Here is a 24389-nt window from a genome sequence, read left to right as displayed (position 1 = left end):
GTATCCCAGGCTGCTGTGTGAAGCAAAGGAGGAGATTGCAGGGGCTCTGACACAAATTTTCAAAACGTCTCTGGCCACAGGGGATGTGCCAGTGGACTGGAGAACAGCTAACGTGGTACTATTTTTCAAGAAGGGTAGTAGGGATAAACCAGGGAATTACAGGCCAGTGAGCCTAACATCAGTAGTAGGGAAATTATTGGAAAAATCCTGAGGGACAGACTTACTCTCCACTTGGAGAGGCAAGGATTAATTAGGGATTGTCAGCATGGCTTTGTCAAGGGAAGATCATGTCTGACCAATTTGATTGAATTTTTTGAGGGGGTGACTAGGTGTGTGGATGAGGGTAGTGCTGTGGATGTGGTGTACATGGATTTTAGTAAGGCTTTCGATAAAGTCCTGCACAGGAGACTGGTCAAGAAGGTAAGAACCCATGGGATCCAGGGTGCCTTGGCACATTGGATCCAAAACTGGCTTAGTGGCAGAAGGCAGAGGGTGATGGTCGTAGGTTCTTTTTGTGAATGGAAGCCTGTGTCCAGTGGGGTACCGCAGGGATCGGTGCTGGGTCCCTTGCTGTTTGTGGTCTACATTAATGATTTGGATGTGAATGTAAAAGGTATGATCAGTAAGTTCGCAGATGACATGAAAATTGGTGGGGTGGTAAATAGCGAGGAGGGTAGCCTCAGTCCGCAGGATGATATAGATGGGTTGGTCAGATGGGCAGAACAGTGACTAATGGAATTTAACCCTGAAAAGTGTGAGGTGATGCATTTTGGAGGGACTAACAAGGCAAGGGAATACACAATGAATGGTAAGACCCGATTTGGACAGGTTGGGCGATTGGGCAGAAACATGGCAAATGCACTATAATGTGGATAAATGTGAGGTTGTCCACTTTGGTGGCAAAAACAGGAAGGCAGATTATTATTTGAATGGCAATAGATTGGGAGAAGGGGAAGTGCAAAGAGACCTGGGTGTTATTGTGCACCAGTCGCTGAAGGTAAGCACGCAGGTGCAGCAGGCGGTTAAGAAGGCAAATGGTATGTTGGCCTTCATAGCAAGAGGGTTCGAGTACAAGAACAAGGATGTCTTGCTGCAGTTGTACAGGGCCTTGGTGAGACCACACCTTGAGTATTGTGTGCAGTTTTGGTCACCTTACCTGAGGAAGGACGTTCTTGCCATGGAGGGAGTGCAGCAAAGATTCACCAGGCTGATACCTGGGATGGCAGGAATGACGTACGAGGAGAGATTGTGTCAATTGGGCTGATACTCACTGGAGTTTAGAAGATTGAGAGGGGATCTCATCGAAACCTATAAAATTCTGTCAGGTCTGGACAGACTAGATGCAGAAAGGATGTTTCTGATGGCCGGGGAGTCCAGAACCAGGGGTCATAGTCAAAGGATAAGGGGTATGCCATTTAGGACAGAAATGAGGAGGAATTTCTTCACCCAGAGAGTGGTGAACCTGTGGAATTCTCTGCCACAGAGGGCGGTGGAGGCCAGTTCATTAAATATATTCAAGAAAGAGTTGGATATATTTCTTGAGGCTAAATGGATGAAGGGATATGGGGAGAAGGCAGGGACAGGGTACTGAATTTGGATGATCAGCCATGATCTCATTGAATATCGGAGCAGGCTTGAAGGGCCGAATGGCCTACTCCTGCTCCTATCTTCTATGTTTCTATGAAAGACAGAGGATCAGAGGGACCTTGGTGTGCATGTACATAGATCCCTGAAGGCAGCAGAACAGGTGGATAGGGTGCTTAAAAAGTCATATGGGATACTTGTCTTCATTAGCCGAGGCATAGAGTATAAGAGCAGGGAGGTTATGATGGAGCTGTACAAAACGCTGGTTAGGCCACAGCTGGAATACTGTGTGCAGTTCTGGTCGCCACACTATAGGAAGGATGTGATTGCTTTGGAGAGGGTGCAGAGGAGATTCACCAGGATGTTACCTGGGCTAGAGCGCTTCAGTCATGAAGAAAGACTGGACAGGCTGGGGTTGTTTTCCTTGGAGCAGAGAAGGCTGAGGGGGGACCTGATTGAGGTGTACAAAATAATGAGGGGCATAGATAGGGTAGATAGAAAGGAACTTTTTCCCTTAGTAGAGGGGTCAATAACAAGGGGCATAGATTCAAGGTAAGGGGCAGGAGGTTTAGAGGGGATTTGAGGAAGAACTTTTTCACCCAGAGGGTGGTTGGAATCTGGAACTTAATGCCTGAAAGGGTGGTAGAGGCAGGAACCCTCACAACATTCAAGAAGCATTTGGATGAGCACTTGAAATGCCATAGCATACAAGGCTACGGACCAAGTGCTGGAAAATGGGATTAGATTAGACGGGGCTTGATGGCCGGTGCGGATGCGATGGGCCGAAGGGCCTCTTTCTGTGCTGTATAACTCTATGACTCTATGTTCCTGGATAGTATCTCCTCTTTATTGCTGAGCAAATTTTAATGTCCCACGACTCCAATTTTTTGATTAGCACATCGTCCTCAATATAAACTGGCAAGTTTAAGAATGAGACCACCACCTCTTCCGAATATAGCAGAGATACCTCCAGGAACTTATCGCCAACGTTCAAACTGAGTAAAGGTCTTTCCACCTCCTCTCGGCCACTGACCGTCACCTCGAACCCAACATTCGGCTTTGGTCGGCAGGCAAAGCAGCTTCCCTCGCCGCAGTCCTCATGTACCGCTTGGATAATATCCCAAGCTCGTATCTCCTTATCCTCGCACTGAACCACCACCGTGTTTACTTTTCCAAACCTCCTGGGGTCCCGGCCCAAATCTTTGGGCCTTTTTCTTTCCCTTCCAACCACAGTTTCTTCCCTAATTAAATTCCTCTTGGGAACACTGTCCTCTAAGGGGCCCGGCACTCCGGACCCCTCAGCAGCCATCTGGCTGTTTATGTGGGCCAAAAAGGCCCTAAAACCTGAAAACAAAAACCCCAAAACCCACCACCAACTTTTTACAAAACTCACTCCAACTCCCTGCTGCAATCAGGCAACCAGTAACACCTGGTTCACTCCTAGCCCCTCCCACCTAGAGAGTGCTGCCCACTGAGCCATGGCTGACACCTCTGGCCACATTGAGGATCTTCACCCAGCAATGCTGGCTCTCAGATGGAGCGGCACGGGGTCAAAGAAAGTTTCCATGCCCCCCCAGTTGGTGGGTGGCCCCAGCTGGGCTGTAAGTGGTATGGGCACCCAACTGCTGTGTGCTAATGTCCCCGAATGCAGGAATTGTCAGGGCCATTGTCCTTATTGAACAGTGAGAACCCACTTAACTTCTGAGCAGTCACGAAGAGGCATTATAAAGGGCAGCAGGTTCCACTCACATGGAAGCCCTTGATTTGGAAAGTCTCATCACTGTATTCGCAGGCTATCTCGACTGATGTGGTTTATGATGACGGAGATGGTTGCTGACAAACCAAATGTTTGCAATCATCAAAGTTAGGTGTGTGTTTTATTCATGTTGACATGAAAAGAACTTGAGGTTTTCAGATCCGATGAACCACGCCATCAGCTCCTGGCCAGGTGTGTTTGAACTTGACTCTAAGCTATTTATTTGCTATTGAATTACTTCTCTGCCACTTTTCTCCTTTAGAAAGTATTTGTAATGGGGTTGTATCATTTTTCTCTTTTTCAGTAATAGAACCATCGCTAACACAAAGGGGCTTATCCAATCCTCAGATGCTCTGGTGTCTGTCATTCCTTTAATTTATGAAGGGCTTTGTTTCATGACAATGTATCTCAGCAACAATCTGCCTTTATCTGGTGAAAATTAATTGAACTTGACATCTTGTGCTGTGATGTGGGATAATTGTGTTATTCTATTAACCCTAATAGTTTCTTCTGTGCTTGATGCTGTCTGCTTACAGAACTCAGGAACGAGTGAGATCTGTAACTCTTCAAGTGGATTACAACCAGATGGCATCTCATTAAAAGCTGGGCACGGAAGCCGAGTGCTTACGGCCCTGGATCAGCAACTCCGAGGTTAGGAGTTCAAATTCTGCCCTGGTAGTTCTGAAACTGAATTAAATAAAGCTGATAATTTGTGAGATGGTACCAGAAAAATAAAGATGATTGTGGTAAAAAGCTGACTTGTTCACTAATGCCCTTCAGGGAAGGGAATCTACCGTCCCTACCCGATCTGATCTATACGTGACTCTCGTCCGCACTGCGTGGTTGACTTTTAATGCCCTCTATAGTGGCCAAGCAAGCTATAAAGTTTAATAATATAAAGACGATTGGGCGGACCTATTGGCAACGACCCAGGCATCTTATTAACTTGAGACTAAGGCAGTCTCTAAGACCCGGCAAGGTCCTTTGCCCTGACATCTGGTGTCCAAGTTGAGAGAGCTGCCTCACACATCGGTCAAGCAACAGCCGATATCAGGGTCATATCTATCAGCCAACATCCCAGATTCCTCCATCACCATCCCTGGGTATAACCAGTTCCACCAGCGGGACAGACTCACCAGAAGTGGGGGTACAGTCAGATGGGAGTGGCCATTGGACTCCTCAACATTGACTCCAGACCCCATGAAGTCTCATGGCGTCAGGTTAAAGCAGGTCAAGGAAACCTTCTATTAATCGCCACCTACTGCCGCTCCCGCCCCCCTGCCCCCCTCAACTGATGAATTAGTACTCCTACATGTTAACTACCACTTGGAGGAAGCTCTGAGGGAAGCTAAGGCACAAAATGCACGCTGGGTGAGGGACTTCTATATCCACAACCAAGAATGGCTCAATAGTACTACCACTGACCAGTTGCTCGAGTCCCAACGGACACAGCTGCCTGGGCCTGCATCAGCTAGTGAGGGATCCAACATGAGGAAGTAACCTACTTGATGTTGTCCTTACCAACAAACCTTTTGCAGACCATAGAAGTGTCCACTGCAAATTCCTTGTGAACACTATCTTCACTGTTGGGGACATTCTCCACCATGTAGTTTGGAACTATCACCGTACTAAGTGGGGCAGATTAACGACAGACCAAGAACGGATCTAGCAGCCCCAACCTGGGCATCCATGCTGTGTATCATCAGCAGCAACAGAATTGTATACCACAAGAATCTGTAACCGCCTGGCCTGGCATATTTCTCACTCCTGCATCACCATCAAGCAAGGAGACCAACCCTGGTTCAATACAAAGTGTAGAAGAGAATGCCAGGAGCAGCACCAGGCTTAGAATAAAATATGAATCTAGTGAAGCTATTACACTGAGCTACCCGTATGTTAAACATCAAAAGCAGCAGGCTATAGACAGAGATAAGCAGTCCCACAACCAATAGATCAGAAGAAAGCTCTATAGCCCAATCACATCCAGTCAAGGATGATTGTGGACAGCCCGGCAACTAATAGGAGGAGGCTCCATGAACATCTCCCATCTCCATGGTGGAGCCCAACATGTGAGTGTTAAAGACGTGGCTGATGTGACTGCAAGCGTCTTCAGCAAAAGTGTCGACTGGATGATTCTACTTGGCCTCCTCCTGAGGTCCTCACCATCATAGATATCAGTGTCCAGCCAATTTAGTTTACTCTACGTGACTTTAGGAAGCAGCAGGTACATTGGACAGAGCAAAGGCTATAATATCCCGGTAGCAGTGCTACAGACCTGTGCTCCCCTAGACTTTGGCACCAACCCAACAATGCAGAAGATTGCTCAAGTAATTCCTATCCATAAAAAACAGGATAAATTTAACCTGGTAAGTAGCACCTTTGCACAGTCATCAGTAAAGTGGTGGAAGGAGTCATCAATAGTGTCATCAAGCGACACCTACTCACCAATAATCTGCTCACCGATGCTCAGTGGTTCTGGCGGAACCTTAATTCACCTCCAGACCTCATTACAGCCTTGATCCAGACATGAAAGCAAGAGCTGAGTGTCAGTGAGAGTAGCTGCCCTTGACATCAAGCGGCATTTGACCAAGTGTTGCACAAAGGAGTCATGGCAAAACTGAAGTCAATGGAGTCTAAGAGAAAACCCTCTGGTGGCTGGAGTCAAAACTGATGCAAAGGAAGATGGTTGTGGTTGTCGGATGCATTCATCATAGCCTCGATACATCAGTGCAGGAGATCCTCAGAGAAGCGTCTTTGGCTCAGCCATCTTCAATTGCTTCGTCAATGACGTTCTCTTCTTCATAAGGTCAGGAGTGGAGCTGTCCACTGACGATTCCAGGGTGTTCAGCTCCATTCACAACTCTTCTACTAATGAAGCAACCAATGCCAGCCTACAGCAGGACCTGAATAACATCCAGGCTTGGTCTGACAAGTGACAGGTAACATTCACACCACATAAGTGCAGGTAATGACCATCTCCAACAAGAGAAAGTCTACCTCCCGTTGACCTTCAACAGCACCAACATCACTATCAACATCTTGACCAAAAGCTGATCTAAACTAGCCAAGCAGCACTATAGCGTCAAGGCCAGGGCAGAGGTTCGGTACTCTGCACTGAGTGGTTCACCTCCTGAACCCTCACTGACTATCCATGATCCACAAGGCTCAAAGCAGGCATATGAGAGAAGACTCACCTGGAAGGGTGCATCTGCAACAACACTCGCGAAACTCGATACCATCCAGGATAGAGCGGTTTGCTTAATCAATGGTACTGTTCTCACTATCCACCCCCTCCACCATCGGCTCACTCTGGCTGCAGTATGTGCAATAATTTACATGTGCAATAACTCACTGCAATAATTTACTTCAACCGCACCTCCCTCCCCTGTGACCTCTTAAACCGAGAAGGACAGGAGCAGAAAAGCCGTGGGAACACCATCACCTTCACGTCACGCACCATCCTGACCTGGACATTTACCACTGTTCCTTCATTGTCACTGGGTCAATATCCTGGAACTCCCTCCCTAACAACACTGTGGAAGTACCTTCACCACACGGACTGTCGCACTTCAAAGAGAAGGCGGCTCACCACCACCTTCTCAAAGACAACTAGGGATAGAACTAGGGATAGGCGATAAATGTGTCCTCATCCACATTCTGAGAATGAGTAAAAAAACCTGTAGCTTTCATTTTATAAATATCTGTGTGATTGGTTACCATAATACGAGATTGATCATCACACATATGTACACACCTAGGTATATACACACATAGACACACACAGGTAGACATACATACATATTCAGAAACACACATATGTACGTGTACATACAGACACATATTTACACACAAGTTGCACACATAGGCGCACATACACACATATACAATACCCATGTACATACACCCATATACAAGCATGCACACACATATGAAAACACACACATGTACATATATACACATGGACATTTACATGCACACATATACATGAGCATACACAGGAATGCACGCATACACAGATATATATATATACACCTGTATATACATGTGCACGCAAATACATTCACATTCATACACACACACACAAACACAGAAACATACACAAACATTATAGTCATCACAATGCTGTTAATTTTTTTCTGAGATAATAGCCTCGATATTAACCGCCCATGACGGGCGGGAGAGGGTTGGGGGAGTTTCTCTCGTGTATTCCAGTAACACGATGGTGTAAATTTACACCCAAAGATTTAGGTGCAGCACAGCCCAATGCCACCTGATATCGACATAAGTGAGATTGACAGCGATTGTCTTAGTGAATTGTTTTTGAATTTTTCTTACTACAGTTGATCAAAGTGCTGTCAGTCTCAGTGTATCCAGATTGTTTAGGATCCCCGCCTCAACCGCCACAGGAAGATGAAGCAGCTGGAATGGCCTTCCCAATGAGGTGCCCAATAATAGAGGAGGAAGAGGAGCAGGGGGGGAGGCTCTGAGAGTGAGGCTCCAGGGCAGGAGACAGCAGCTCATTCGCCATTACCCCTATTGGTGCACTGCATTTGCACTTGTTTTACTCCAGCCTTTATGTTCCGGTGTCGGCAAATGAGCTCTGCAGGAAATTTGCGCTTAAGTTTTGGTCAGCAAGATCGACGCAGAAACTGGCGATAATTCTGGGATTGTCGATGTGTCAATCTAATAGGCTATTCTTCATCTGACAGACCAGGTGCATTATTGAACTGTATCTGATGGATCTTTAACATCATTTTCTATCATTTATTTGCAAATACAACATTCTTTACACTGTCCAAGAAGCAGTGTTTGAATCCTGCAAGATATCACAGTACCATTAAATTCAAATGAATAATTGCTAATTACTATTAATAATTATAGCATCATATTTTCTGCATATGTTATTATTCCATGTCAGGTGTATTGCTGAGTAATGAGTCATAATTACAGTCTAACGTCCTGCATGGAATCATTAATGAAAGTGTAAGTTCACTGAAAACTGGTTTATTTGAGAAGTGACATTTATCAAACTGCTGCAGTGATAGAGTACTGGAGCTGAAACTCAGCCTCGGATCCGACTGTGAGGTTTAATTTCCACATCCACAGTTTACGTGTATATATTTTATTTTATTTTATCTTACTTACAGCCAGGATGTGTCGGTCCCGCTCAATGAGGTCAGCCCATTTACATAAGAGTCTTCCTCTAGCCGATGTGTCCAGGTTTCTCCAGGGGGAGCCTTGCTGGAACGCTGCTCTTGCTGCTTCCACGGCTTTATCCACATCAGGCTGGTAACCAAAGAGCAGAAACAGGAGGTTAATGCCGTGTCACTAATGCAGCTCATGTAGGGGGAGAAATTCATCTTGGGCAGCAGTGCATGACGCTGCTCTGATTTTCAGGAGTGATGTCAGGCCTCTGCTTCCTGTAATTTTTTGGGGGCCCTGCGTGGCCCCTTTAAAGGGCTGCGCGGGCCTTTCAAAATACCGCGCATGCGTGGATTTTACATTGAAATGCCGGCAAGCCGGCTGCATGGGTTCCCTGAAGCAGTGCGCGCACCTTACAGGGAACATTGCTGATGACACCTTACGGGGCAGACTGGCTACCCCATTGTGGTAAAGTCCATTAGCATGGATTTGTTAAGGGAAGATAGCGTCTGATTAACTTGCTTGAACTGTTTGAGGGGGGTAACGAGGAGGGTCGATGAGGGTAGCGCATTTGATGTAGTCTACATGGATTTTAGCAAGGCTTTTAAAAGTAAAAGGGAAAGTGGCTAGTTGGATCCAAAATTGGCTCAGTGGCAGGAAGCCAAGGGTAATGGTCGACAGGTGTTTTTGTGACTGGAAGGCTGTTTCCAGTGGGGTTCTGCAGGGCTCAGTACCAGGTCGCCTGCTTTCTGTGGTATATATCAATGATTTAGACTTCAATGTAGGGGCGTGATTAAGAAGTCTGCAGATGATAGTGAGGAAGAAAGCTGTGGACTGCAGGAAGATATCAATGGACTGGTCAGGTGGGCAGAAAAGTGGCAAATGGAATTCAATCTGGAGTAGTGTGAGGTAAAGCATTTGGGGAAAGCTAACAATGCAAGGGAATACACAATAAATGGTAGGATGCTGAGAAGTGTAGAGGAACAGAGGGACCTTGGAGTGCATGTCCACAGATCCCTGAAGGTAGCAGGACAGGTAGATAAGGCGGTTAAGAAGGCATTATTAGTCACACATCAATATTAGACAAGGCATAGAATATAAGAGCAGGGAGGTTATGCTAAAACTCTGTAAAGAATTAGTTAGGCCACAGCTAGAATACTGCGTGCACTTCTGGTCTCCACATTACAGGAAGGATGTGATTGCATTAGAGGGGATACAGAGGAGATTTACAAGGTTGTTGCCTGGGCTGGGGAACTTTAGCTTTGAGGAAAGATTGGAGAGGCTGGGGTTGTTTCCTTTGGAACAAAGGAGGCTGAGGGGAGATTTAATTGAGGTGTATAAAATTATGAGGGGCCTAGATAGAGTGGATAGGAAGGACCTATTTCCCTTAGCAGAGGGGTCAATAACCAGGGGGCATCGATTTAAAGTAATTGTTAGGACGATTAGAGGGGAGTTGAGGAGAACCTTTTTCACCCAGAGGGTGGTGGGGGTCTGGAACTCACTGCCTGAAAGGGTGGTAGAGGCAGAAACCCTCATCACATTTAAAAAGTACTTGGGTATACACTTGAAGTGCCGTAACCTACAGGGCTACGGACCAAGAGCTGGAAAGTGGGATTAGGCTGGAGAGCTCTTTGTCGGCCGGCACGGACATGATGGGCCGAATGGCCTCCTTCTGTGTTGTAAATTTCTCTGATTCTCTGATTCTATGTTAGGGGGCAGACTGTCCCCGTGGCTGGGATGGGTCCTGCTTTACTGGCCATGGGAAGACAGAAGCTTTGTTCTGCCATTCCTCTGCCAGTAAAGCAGCACTCCCAGAATTCCGGGCTCCTTGATCCAGTGCCTGTCCACAGTGTGTAAGGAAACGGTCACACTTTAAAATGTCGCACAGCGATATAAAGTCAACCTGCGTATCCCACCCCGATCCTGCCCTACCTTCAAGTGCTCCCTCTTCACTCCCAATATTACCATCACTGATCTGTTGACATCTTGGCCATTCCTCTTCAGCCAGCACAGACCCCTGGACACAGCTTCCGGCAGTCCCTACCCATGCAGGCCTGCCCTCGCTACTCTCCCTCGGCCTCCAGTCCGGGTGTGTAAGCACAGGGGATTCTCTACTTTAAAGTGATCAAATTTCTCCATGTGTTACTGAGAATTGAGAAGATGAATTCCTTCCCACTGGTCATACATTACATAGGCCAGTTGAATACACATGGATTCCGGACTGGTGTGCTCAGATAACAACCTAATGAGCACACAGGCTCAGCATGGGCACCTTGGGACCGCTCGCTTTAAGTTTAAGACAACTCATTACAAAGTACTTGTTGAAAACCCACCAAGAGCCCTTTGACAAGATGTAACTCATCATCAGCGATCTCCCTGATGCAACATTCTCTGTAACCTTGTATTTGGTCGTGAAGAATTTGCCACTGGATACAAGAGTTGTTACCTTTGACATTTTCTCTTTAATTTATCAGCAATTGCAGCACATTGCCTTCACTAAAATACCAGCCAACCTCATCAGTGCCGCTGGGAAAAGTCTTTACAATGTTAATCTTCTAGGAGAGTCTCGTATGCCTTGTCATATGGTAGAAGGAATGAAGTGTCCCCATCCCATCTACCACAACTCAAACACTAATTCCACTGTGGACGTATCTCAGAAATAAATGATCGAGGAAATTCGCACAGAGTGATGTTTTAGTGTAAAACTAGCATAAATCGATTACACACAAATTTCCTTGCAAAAGAAATGGCCGTACTCTGCCCTTACACTGAAAACTCGAGGCAATTCTGGGCCAATGGGACTTCCAGGGAAATAGCTGTTTGTGACTTGGATCTATCTGACAGCACTTAATATCACAACTCATTAATCTCTCTATTTTGTGACAGTCACCAAAAAATGAATGGAATTCTGGCAGTAATATACACAAGGGGATGAGTTATTAATGTGAGTTAGTGCCAGCACAATAAACAAATTCATCAAATTAACAAAATAATAAATTGAAGAACTAGGCAACTTTGCATGATCTGGTGGAAAGCGTGTTTCAGGACTGTGATCCAGAATTCACAGTTAGTCGACATCGCAAGTATTAAAGTGCCTGCCACATTTGTAAAATCTGCCCTGGAAAAATATCTGCTTTGTCTTTTTATAAATATGATGACTAACTGAAGTACAAATGCCGCTGTCTGGTAAATATAGAGATCATGTTTTGAAGGTGTTTAGCTTGGCTCTAAGCCAGACCAAAAGCACAGGTGTGGATACAATGGCCTTCAGTTATTGATATTTTACTTAACCCGCCCCTTAAGACTGTTGAATATTTTACTATACATAGCAAGGTGCTGCTACACCTTAATTACGTCAACTTGTAAAGGCACTTCTGCAGGAACAAGGAAGAGGATTTTCCTAAGTGGTAAATCATTAACCCAGCAATGTGGATACGTCAGAGCATAACGTCAGGGACAATTTGAGTAATCAGATTGGAATTCTTTTAGTTATGATTACTCTTACAAGCAATTATATTTATTTTGGTTTATTTTGACAAATAACAAAACCTTTAAGAACTGCCGATTAGGTCACTGAAGTCCTGGTATTACTAAATGGAGATTTGCAAACCAATATAGGGCCCCGATTTACATATTTAAGGAGCCTGTTGCCAGTTTTAGGCAGGTGCCCTAGGTGACTAAACGCCACTCGAGCCAAGTCAGGAGCACTTCCACTCCTGATCAGGCACGACAGATCACGTTGTGAGATTTTACGGGCGCAAAATGGGTGGTCGCAAGCTGAATTTTTCCCGCATTGTCATACAGTTATAAAGTGATAGGGATATACAGCACAGAAAGAGGCCCTTCGGACCATCATGTCTGCGCCGGCCATCAAGCCCTATCATTCCCTATTCACTCCATCAAAACTCTTCATCATTTCAAAACCTGGAATGAAAGGAGGGAGGGGGAAGAAAAGTATCAAAGCATCAAAAGGATATGAAAAGTGTAAGAAAATGCTGAGGCATCGTAACCAGTTCCCCATTGGGAGTTGGCACATCGTAACCAGTTCCCCATTGGGTGTTGGCACATCGTAACCAGTTCCCCATTGGGTGTTGGCACATCGTAACCAGTTCCCCATTGGCTGTTGGCACATCGTAACCAGTTCCCCATTGGGTGTTGGCAGTACTCAGCTCTGCAAGCTCGGTGATAAGCAACTAAGTGGCTGATGAAGAGTGATGTTTGGAATACCCTGATCTGCATAGGCTTGTTACCTTGCCTGCCTTGCAGTTGGTTCCCTTTACCTTGCGCCTGTTGAAACAGAAACCTGACCAAAGACTGCATTTCCTCCAAGTTGCCCCGTGGTTGCGGTTAGCAGTGCCCAGGCTGGGTCTGACTGGCGCAGGGTCTTGGCCTGTGCTCAGGCTGAAACCAGGCCGGGAGTTGGTGATTGAGAGGGCCCAGCTGGGTCTGAGTTGGAGGTGGAGCTGGGGCTGCAAGTCAGGAGTCTTTGAACTGAGGCTTCAACTAACTCTGAGCCTTTGTAAAGGAAGTGAAGGGGAACAGAATGTAGGCATGTCCTCGAGTATTCGAGCAGCACCGCCTCAGTACTGCACTGATGCTGCAGTGCAGTGCCGAGGGAGGGCCGCACTGTCAGAGGAGCAGTGCTGAGGGAGGGCCGCACTGTCGGAGGAGCAGTGTTGAGGGAGGGCCGCACTGTCGGAGGGGCAGTGTTGAGGGAGGGCCGCACTGTCGGAGGGGCAGTGCTGAGGAAGGGCCGCACTGTCGGAGGGGCAGTGCTGAGGGAGAGCCGCACTGTCGGAGAGGCAGTGCTGAGGGAGGGCCGCACTGTCGGAGGGGCAGTGCTGAGGGAGGGCCGCACTGTCGAAGGGGCAGTGTTGAGGGAGGGCCACACTGTCGAAGGGGCAGTGCTGAGGGAGGGCCACACTGTCGAAGAGGCAGTGTTGAGGGAGGGCCACACTGTCGAAGGGTCAGTGCTGAGGGAGGGCCGCACTGTCGGAGGGGCAGTGCTGAGGGAGGGCCGCACTGTCGGAGGGGCAGTGCTGAGGGAGGGCCGCACTGTCGAAAGGGCAGTACTGAGGGAGGGCCGCACTGTCAAAGGGGCAGTGCTGAGGGAGGGCCGCACTGTCGGAGGGGCAGTACTGAGGGAGGGCCGCACTGTCGGAGGGGCAGTACCGAGGGAGAGCCGCACTGTCAAAGGGGCAGTGCTGAGGGAGGGCCGCACTGTCGGAGGGGCAGTGCTGAGGGAGGGCCGCACTGTCGAAGGGGCAGTACTGAGGGAGCGCCGCACTGTCGGAGGGGCAGTGCCGAGGGAGGGCCGCACTGTCGAAGGGGCAGTGCCGAGGGAGGGCCGCACTGTCGAAGGGGCAGTGCTGAGGGAGGGCCGAACTGTCGGAGGGGCAGTGCTGAGGGAGGGCCGAACTGTTGGAGGGGCAGTGCTGAGGGAGGGCCGCACTGATGCTGCAGTGCAGTGCCGAGGGAGGGCCGCACTGTCGAAGGGGCAGTACTGAGGGTGCGCCGCACTGTCGGAGGGGCAGTGCCGAGGGAGGGCTGCACTGTCGAAGGGGCAGTGCTGAGGGAGGGCCGCACTGTCGGAGGGGCAGTGCCGAGGGAGGGCCGCACTGTCGGAGGGGCAGTGCCGAGGGAGGGCCGCACTGTCGAAGGTGCTGCCTTTCAGATGAGCCGTTAAACTGCAATTAAACCTGCTCTCTCAGGTGGATGTAAAAAATCCGATGGCACTATTTTGAAGAAGAGCAGGGGAGTTATCTCTGGTTTCCTGGTTAATATTTATCCTTCAATCAACATCTAAAACATCTAAAACATTTTATCTGGTCATTATCACATTGCTGTTCATGGGAGCTTGCTGTGCAAAAAATGGCTGCCGAGTTTCCTACATCACAACAGTGACTACACTTCAAAAAGTACTTCATTGGCTGTAAAGCGTTTTGGGACGTCCGGTGGCTGCGAAAGGTGCTATATAAATGCAAGTCTTTCTTTTACATAGAAATTCTAACCCGGAAACAGGCCGTTCGGCCCACCCAGTCAGTGCTGGTGTTTACCCTCACACGCTCGGCCCACCCAGTCCGTGCTGGTGTTTACCCTCACACGCTCGGCCCACCCAGTCCCTGCTGGTGTTTACCCTCACACGCTCGGCCCACCCAATCCGTGCTGGTGTTTACCCTCACACGCTCGGCCCACCCAGTCCCTGCTGGTATTTACCCCCACACGCTCGGCCCACCCAATCCGTGCTGGTGTTTACCCCCACACGCTCGGCCCACCCAGTCCGTGCTGGTGTTTACCCCCACACGCTCGGCCCACCCAGTCCGTGCTGGTGTTTACCCCCACACGCTCGGTCCACCCAGTCCATGCTGGTGTTTACCCTCACACGCTCGGCCCACCCAGTCCCTGCTGGTGTTTACCCTCACACGCTCGGCCCACCCAGTCCATGCCGGTGATTACCCCCACACGCTCGGCCCACCCAGTCCGTGCTGGTGTTTACCCCCACACGCTCGGCCCACCCAGTCCCTGCTGGTGTTTACCCCCACACGCTCGGCCCACCCAGTCCGTGCTGGTGTTTACCCCCACACGCTCGGCCCACCCAGTCTGTGCTGGTGTTTACCCCCACACGCTCGGCCCACCCAGTCCCTGCTGGTGTTTACCCTCTGATGTGCCTCAATAATTCCGAGACTCGACGTTAGCGAAACAAAACAAGGCTTTTATTAACTTAGAAAGTAACACGTAAGAGAGAGAGGTATCTTCCTTCTGGAGACTGAGGCCAGACTGAGCTAGCTTACAAAAGGGGCCAGGTATGGGCGGAGCCCTACACACAGCACATTCCAGCACATTCCAATAAACAATACAATGAGGACTGGGGGAAGGGAAATGACACTGAAACCGACCACAGTCACAGGCAGTGATGAATGGAATATTTCATCACATTCACCCCTTCTATAGATTTAGTCTGTTCGGGGGTTTGATAGTCCTCTGCGACTGACGTGGCTGTTGTGGTGCCGCGGGTGTCGGCTGGGTGTCCCCGGTAGCCTCCTGGGTCTCTGCCGGGGGTGCCGCCAGGGTTGTTGAAGGGGTAGTTGGTGGGGGTGCCGTTGGTCGATGTTCTTCCGGGGGTGATGAAAGAGTAGTGGGTGGGTAAGAGTTGCTGTGATCGTTGTTGCTGCAATTGCCGTGGTTGTTGTCGATGCCGGCTGGGGCGACGTCTTTTATGGACACGGTGTCCTCCCTTCCGTCGGCGTGCCGGAAATATGCGTATTGGGGGTTGGCGTGGAGTAGGTGTACTGGCTCCACGAGAGGGTCCGTCTTGTGGCCCCTCACATGCCTTCGCACGAGTACCGGACCTGGGGTGGAGAGCCATGACGGCATGGATACGCCTGAGGTGGATTTCCGGGGAAAGACAAACATTCGTTCATGAGGCGTGGCATTAGTGGCCGTACACAATAGCGACCGTATCGAATGGAGCACATCCGAGAGGACTTCCTGCCAGCGGGAGATAGGGAGGCCCTTGGTCCTTAGAGCTAGAGTGACTGCTTTCCATACTGTCCCGTTCTCTCGCTCCACTTGGCCGTTACCCCGGGGGTTGTAGCTGGTGGTACGGCTCGTGGTGATCCCCTTGGACAGCATGTACTGGCGTAGCTCTTCACTCATGAAGGACACCCCCCTATCCGTATGGATGTAGCTCGGCATACCGAACAGGCAGAACAGGCTGTTGAGGCATTTAATGACCGTGGCGCTGGTCATGTCTGGGCAGGGGAAGGCGAATGGGAACCGGGAGTATTCGTCCACAATGTTCAGGAAGTAAACATTGCGGTCGACGGACGGGAGGGGGCCCTTGAAATCTAAGCTGAGCCGCTCAAAGGGCCGTGTAGCTTTGATTAAGTGGGCTCTATCTGGGCGGTAGAACCGGGGCTTGCACTCAGCGCAAGTGCGGCAGTTCCTGGTCAGAGACCGAACTTCCTCAATCGAGTAGGGTAAGTTACGGGATTTTATGAAGTGGAACAGCCGCGTGACCCCTGGGTGGCAGAGGTCGTTGTGGAGGGTCTGTAGCTGATCCCCGGTGGCGCTGGCACACATCCCTCGTGAGAGGGCATCAGGGGATTCGTTAAGGGCCCCTGGCCGGTAAATGATGTCGTACTCGAAGGTGGAGAGCTCGATCCGCCACCTAAGAATCTTATCATTTTTAATCTTCCCCCTCTGTTTATTATTGAACATAAACGCTACCGACCGCTGGTCGGTAAGTAGGGTGAAGCGTTTGCCGGCTAGGTAGTGGCGCCAGTGGCGCACTGCCTCCACGATGGCTTGGGCCTCCTTTTCCACGGAGGAGTGTCTGATCTCGGGCCCTTGGAGGGTCCTCGAGAAGAAAGCTACGGGCCGCCCCGCCTGGTTGAGGGTGGCCGCCAAGGCGAAGTCAGACGCATCACTTTCCACTTGAAATGGAGTGTTCTCGTCCACTGCCTGTAGCGTGGCCTGCTCAATATCCTGCTTAATGCTTTTGAAGGTGGCGTGGGCCTCAGCAGAGAGCGGAAAAGAGGATGCTTTCAAGAGGGGGCGGGCTTTGTCGGAGTAGTTGGGGACCCATTGGGAATAATAAGAAAATAACCCCAGGCACCTTTTCAGGGCTTTGGGAGTGTTGGGCAGGGGCAGCTCCCATAGGGGGCGCAATCGGTCAGGGTCTGGTCCGATTTCCCCATTCTCCACCACGCTGCCTAGTATGCAGAGGCGCGTGGTGTTGAAAACACACTTGTCCTCGTTGTAGGTGAGGTTGAGTTTTTGTGCGGTTTCCAGGAACCTCTCGAGGTTCGAGTCGTGATCCTGCTGGTTGTGACCGCAGATGGTGACGTTGTCGAGGTAGGGGAAGGTTGACTGCAAGTGGTGGTCATCGACCATGCGGTCCATCTCCCTCTGAAAGACCGAGACCCCATTCGTCACCCCAAAGGGGACTCTGAGGAATTGGTAGACGCGTCCGTTCGCCTCGAAGGCGGTGTACGGGCGGTCCTCTGGTCTGATAGGGAGCTGGTGGTACGCTGACTTGAGGTCGATGGTGGAGAACACCCGGTATTGGACGATTTGGTTCACCATTTCTGATAGGCGGGGTAGCGGGTAGGCGTCTAGTTGGGTGTACCTGTTGATCGTTTGACTATAGTCGATCACCATCCGTTTCTTCTCGCTACCCCTTACCACTACCACTTGGGCGCGCCACGGGCTGTTGCTGCGTTCAATAATGCGCTCTTTCAGGAGCCTGTCTACCTCGGTCGCAATAAACCGCCTGTCCTCCCAGCTGTACCTCCTGCTTTTGGTCGCTATTGGCCGGCAGTTAGGGGTAAGGTTCGCCAGACCGCACACTGTGAGGGGCGGCTGGGACCCACCGTACTTGAGCGTGATGCTTTGGTGGTTGCACTGGAAATCCAGGCCCAAGATCACGCTCGCACATAGGTTCTTCATGATTAATACTTTAAAATTATCGTATACAGTTCCGTTAACGCCCAATTGTACCGTGCAGTAACCCAGAATGGTCGATGTCTGGGTTTTATCAGCCATAGAGATGGTACCCTGAGCAGGGACCACCTTTAGGGAGAGTTGTTGTGCCAGTTCAGGGTGGATAAAACTCTCCGTGCTTCCACTGTCAATTAAACATTTAACCCGGCACCCGTTTACCTCGATGTCCACCATTGATTTGGATAGCGGGTGCGGCCTGGTCTGGTCCACTGTGACCGATGCCACTGTCGGGCCCTGATCGATACAAGATGGCGTCCACGCTGTCTGCTCATAAGATGGCGGACCCCACGAGGTCGGGCAAGATGGCGTCCAAGATGGCCGCTCCCACGGCGCACACGCGGCGGTGGCGGGTTTTCCGGCGGTTGGTTTTCCGGCGGGGTTCCCTCTGCACACCTTCCCGAAGTGCCCCTTCTTACCGCACTTAAAGCAGGTGGTGCCTTTCGCCGGGCACAGGTTTCTGGTGTGTTTTGGCTGCCCGCAGAAGTAGCAGTTGGGTCCCTGACGCGTCGCGGCTGTCGTAGGGCTTCTGGGGGGAGAGCGGGGCCCCGCCGGTGTCGGGCTGCCGGGCGGGGAAGATGCCTTCCAAGATGGCGGCGCCCTCGGTGCACACGTGGCGGCGTGGACGGCGCGGGCTGAAGAGTAGGCGTCCGAGTTTCTCTGGGCCACATCCAGGGATCGCGCGGTGTCCGCAGCCTGTTTCAGGTCCAACCCCGTTTTTTCCAGCAGTCTTTGCCGGATGTAAGTGGAGCTGAGGCCTGTGATAAAGGCATCGCGAACAAGCTCGTCAGTGTACACTGCGGCTTTTACATCTCGGCACTTGCAGTCTTTGCCAAGCATTTTCAGGGTGCTTAGGAACTCCTCCACCGATTCCCCAGGTCGCTGTGCGCGAGTAGCGAGCAGATGCCTAGCATACACCTCATTCGTAGGCTGCTGGTAATGCGCCTTTAAGATGTCGCAGGCGGCCAGGTACGTATCGGCGTCTTGGATGAGGGGGTAAACCCGGTGGCTTACCCAATTCCGCAGAATTCCGAGTCTCATCCTCGCAGCGTCCGTAGCGTCTTTGACGGCTGCGGAATTGTCCAGGAAGAATTCCATACACTCAAACCAGTGTCCGAAGCGTGCTGATGCGTCCGGAGCATGTTGATCCAAATCCAAACGTTCGGGTTTCAGGAGTTGATCCATAGTGTTGAAAAATAAGTTAATAAAATTGATGTGCCTCAATAATTCCGAGACTCGATGTTAGCGAAACAAAACAAGGCTTTTATTAACTTAGAAAGTAACACGTAAGAGAGAGAGGTATCTTCCTTCTGGAGACTGAGGCCAGACTGAGCTAGCTTACAAAAGGGGCCAGGTATGGGCGGAGCCCTACACACAGCACATTCCAGCACATTCCAATAAACAATACAATGAGGACTGGGGGAAGGGAAATGACACTGAAACCGACCACAGTCACAGGCAGTGATGAATGGAATATTTCATCACACGCTCGGCCCACCCAGTCCGTGCTGGTGTTTACCCTCACACGCTCGGCCCACCCAGTCCGTGCTGGTGTTTACCCTCACACGCTCGGCCCACCCAGTCCGTGCTGGTGTTTACCCTCACACGCTCGGCCCACCCAGTCCGTGCTGGTGTTTACCCCCACACGCTCGGCCCACCCAATCCGTGCTGGTGTTTACCCTCACACGCTCGGCCCACCCAGTCAGTGCTGGTGTTTACCCCCACACACTCGGCCCACCCAGTCCGTGCTGGTGTTTACCCTCACACGCTCGGCCCACCCAGTCCCTGCTGGTGTTTACCCCCACACGCTCAGCCCACCCAGTCAGTGCTGGTGTTTACCCCCACACACTCCGCCCACCCAGTCCGTGCTGGTGTTTACCCCCACACGCTCGGCCCACCCAGTCCCTGCTGGTGTTTACCCCCACACGCTCCGCCCACCCAGTCCGTGCTGGTGTTTACCCCCACACGCTCGGCCCACCCAGTCCGTGCTGGTGTTTACCCTCACACGCTCAGCCCACCCAGTCAGTGCTGGTGTTTACCCCCACACACTCCGCCCACCCAGTCCGTGCTGGTGTTTACCCCCACACGCTCGGCCCACCCAGTCCCTGCTGGTGTTTACCCCCACACGCTCCGCCCACCCAGTCCGTGCTGGTGTTTACCCCCACACGCTCGGCCCACCCAGTCCCTGCTGGTGTTTACCCCCACACGCTCCACCCACCCAGTCCCTGCTGGTGTTTACCCCCACACGCTCCACCCACCCAGTCCGTGCTGGTGTTTACCCTCACACGAGCAGTGTCCCAATGCCATGTGCCCACCCTGTTCCCATATCCCTCTAATCCCCTTTGCTTCACCCAGCTCTCTGTAGTGCACCACATGGATGATCACAATGTGACACTTGCTGTGTACTCTGTAAAACACTCAATGAAATAATGAGATTTTTACATGAAAATAGAGGTAGATTGTGAAAAGGTGAAAGGGAGAATTGGGTGGATATTTGAAGGAGTAGTTTTTGGGGCCACCTAGATGGACGACAGGGTCCATTCCGGTCCAGTGTTCTCTTATATTTAATGGGACCTGAATAAATTACAGGCTGCACTTCAGCACTAATGGGTCACTGGCCCACTGCACTCATCAGATAACAGTTCATATCAGGAATTGTCTGTTAAGACGATCTTCGATCCAGCACTCTACCTGTCAGGGTATGGTGTTGTAGTGACTGTGTCACGGGGCTGGTAATCCAACTGAACAGCAGTTCAAATCGCACCATGGCAGTTTGAGAATTTGAATTCATCTACACACATGTAGTTTTAAAAAAGAGCTGGAAGTAATAAAGCAAAACTGGTCTCAGCAAACGTGACGATGAAGCTGTCGGATTGTTTAATAAACCCATCTGGTTCACTAATGTCCTTTAGGGAAGGAAACCTGCCGTCCTTACCCGGTCTGGGCCTATATGTGACTCCAGTCCCACACCAAGGTGGTTGACGCTTCACTGCTCTCTAAAGTGGTATCTAACCTGGGAGGGGCAATGAATGCCAGCCTTGCCAGCAACACCCACATCACGAGAATTAAGATGAGAACTTAAAGCAGAGTTGACAAAAAAAGTGTGCCGAATCCGCTATTAATTTCGCTTCTTTCATTGGATTAGTAGCAAAATTATGGGCCCTGAAATTAGGATCGGGAGCTTGCCGCGCGTGCAAGCCCCCGATGTGCACTTACCCGGCGCGCTGACATTTCAATCGTGGCCCGCATTGCATTTCCTCTCACTGGCCCGCTTGAGGTCCTGCGTGTGCGTGCGTGACCCAGCGGCGTACTTAGTGCGATGAGCCGGCTGGGATCACGTGAGCACAGGGCAACCAATGGGAGGTTGCAAAAGTTCATTCATGAGTTTGACAGTAAAAGCTGTCAAACTCATGAAAACTCCTGGCCCCAAAACACTACTTAAACTGGAAAGAAAATTAAAAAAAGCATTGCACTACTTAAATGAACCATAAATAACTGTAAAAAAAACTATTTTAAACAATAATTTTAAAATTTGAAAAAAATTATTATATAAAAAATCAGGGCTAAAACTAAATTTACCTTACTGTAAATTCTTTAAAAATAATAAACCTGTGGAAAAAAAATTATAAATTGTATTAATAGACCACTTACCTGTAAAACTAAGTACTTACGTGTGGTTTTTCAATGCGTAAAAACCGGAGGCCTTTACACATGCGCAACTCTCTAAAAATAAAGGAAATCCAAGTCGCACGCGCAGACTCCTGTGCGCACGCGTTCAGCCTCTTAACCCCTTGGGTCAGAGGAGAGGAAATGCCGGTTTTCCCCGCATGTGCTGTACATGCTGAAAACCGGCAATTCCTCCGGGCACACGCGTGAGTACCCCGTCCGTACTCACGCGTTGGGAGAGGAATTACTGGGCCATTAAGTGCACCAATGGACTGCAATCATCTGTCACTCACTGGGAAACTGAAGGAAGTTTTATTCCAATGCACAAGGCTGCACTGGTGGGAAGGTCAAAACAGACCAGCCAGAGACACAGCTTCTTGTTACAATGGATAAAAGTTACATTATTGATCCTTTTAATGTTATTATAAAATATCAGTGGACAATGTGCAAGAAATAACTAACTCAGAGAGTAAGAACATTTTTTTTTGCATAAGCAAGTTGAACTTGGCATTAGATTTTGTAGCAGGAACACAACGTAAGCTTCATATTACAAGGGTCCAGCCCATTTCTCTGCAGCCTGCCACAGTAACTAGGTTCAAAGCCACAGTCTCATCGTGTCCTGGCATTATGCCTGAAACTGAATGTGCTTTTGGTATAGTTTTCAGTTTTCACAAGAACATCATTGGGGAAAGCAGAATAAGCTGCATTCTTGCAGCTCAGGAGTCCGACTCCCCAACACGTCTGTATTACTTACAGGAGCAACATTCTTTACAAATCGCATGTAACTAATACAAGGAAAAGAGGTAGTTTTGGAATGTGCTCCACAAATTCAAGTTCTCACCAAAACCGCCATGTCCTGGACTAGTGGCTTGACACTGTTAATTTCACAGGTAATTTCAAGTTTGCTGTATTCAACATAAAATATGATTATGTTGCATTGGCAGCAATTCCAATTCCTACCCCGATCCCAAGACAGGCCAAGAACCTCAACCATCACACAGGCCCAGGCAATGGACTGCCAGGCAGGACCTGGGGTTCTCACCCACCGAGTATGTGCTGGTCTCCAACCGCTGGGCAGACCTCACACTCCGATCTCAAGCCTTCACTTAAATGACCCCTGCGTAGAGCTCCTCCTACAACTTGTACACATCAATCAAGCCTCCTATGTCTCTATGTCTCTGAGCACCTGTACGCACATTATGACTGCTGCTGCACCTCCATAACATCACCCATCTCCACCCCACCTCAACTCATTTGCTGCTGAAACCTTCATCCTTCCCTTTTGTTACCTCTAGATGTGACTGTTCCAATCTTCTCCTAGCCGACCTCCCACCTTGCACCCTCCGTAAACATAAGCTGCATTCTGGGGGTTGTAGTCTTTATCTAGCTGATGAAGTGACACCCATGGGAAGCTCATGAACTCAAGACACAGCCTTCTCAGAGAGGAACAGGCCACTGATGGACATTTCAACCACACAAAAGGAACTGTGCAGGTAAGTTTAATTATTTCCTTGTGAACATTGTCATTAAGAACATAAGAAATAGGAGCAGGAGTCGGCTATACGGCCCCTCGAGCCTGCTTCACCAGTCCATAAGATCATGGCTGATTTTTTACCTCAACTCCACTTTCCCGCCCTATCCCCAAATCCTTCAATTCCCATAGTGTTCAAAAATTTATTGATCTCAGTCTTGATGACTGAGCATCCACAACCCTCTAGGGTTTCAAAGATTCACAACCCTCTGAGTGAAGAAATTCCTCCTCATCTCAGTCCTAAATGGCCGACCCCTTATCCTGAGACTGTGACCCCTGGTTCTACACTTTCCAGCCAGGGAAATAGTCTCCCAGCATCAACCTTATCAATCCCTCTAAGAATTTTATACATTGAGATCACCTCTCTTTTTTCTAAACTCTAGAGTTATAGGTCCAATCTACTCAATCTCTCCTCATAGTTGTGCATTTTATCTTCCCCTCTCATCCAGGGATCAAACTAGTGAACTTTCTAAGACAAGTATATCCTTCCTTAGATAAGGAGACCAAAACGGTACGCTGTACTCCAGGTGTGGTCTCACCAAGGCCCTGTATAATTGCAGCAAGACTTCCTCACTCTTATACTCCAACCCTCTTGCAATAAAGGTCAACATGCCATTTGCCTTCCTAATTGCTTGCTATTGCATGTTAACTTTCTGTGATTCGTGTACAAGGACCCCCAAATCCCTCTGAACACCAACGTTTACCAGTCTCTCACCTGCTTAAAAACAATCTGCTTTTCTATTCTTCCTACCACCGTGGATCATTTCATTTCTTTATCTGTACTTTCATTGGTGCATGAATTTCTGTTGCCTGATTTTTTTTTGCATTGTAAGGCTTTTATTTCCAACTCCATTTCTTATAACAGTTTGCTTCCAACTGCTTGTGACAGTCAGATGAACTTGGGAAGATAAAATGCACACCAATATTGGCAAACAACGATGTAGAACGATAATGGGAAACATTTAAAATGGTGTTCAACAGAGTGCAGGAAAAATATATTCCGCTAAAAGGAAGGAACAAACTAAACACTAATGAGACTCCATGGATGAATAAAGACATAAGGGAACAATTGAGGTAAGGAAAGAGGCCTACATTAAGTACACAGACAGCAGGGGAGTGCATGATAAGATAGAATACGAAGGGATTAGGAGAGAAGTCAAAAAACAATTAGGAAGGCAAAGAGGAACTATGAAATTAAATTATCAAGGA

The 24389-nt window shown here is 49.3% G+C and overlaps 1 protein-coding gene across 1 annotated transcript in view; it reads right to left on the bottom strand.

Annotated features, from left to right (window-relative positions):
* aldh1a3 (aldehyde dehydrogenase 1 family, member A3) overlaps positions 1-24389 on the bottom strand; it is a 264382-nt gene that overhangs the window by 161452 nt on the left and 78541 nt on the right. The window contains exon 3 of the mRNA XM_085968931.1: positions 8486-8626. Within this exon, the coding sequence (XP_085825057.1) occupies positions 8486-8626 (141 nt within the window). The remainder of the gene's footprint in view (positions 1-8485; positions 8627-24389) is intronic.

This window comes from Somniosus microcephalus, chromosome 27 (assembly GCF_052327205.1).
Source record: "Somniosus microcephalus isolate GS21.2 chromosome 27, FLI_Smic_1.0, whole genome shotgun sequence".
Taxonomy (NCBI): domain Eukaryota; kingdom Metazoa; phylum Chordata; class Chondrichthyes; order Squaliformes; family Somniosidae; genus Somniosus; species Somniosus microcephalus.
Note: the sequence above shows the minus strand (reverse complement) of the source record. Positions and strands in the feature narration are given on the sequence as shown.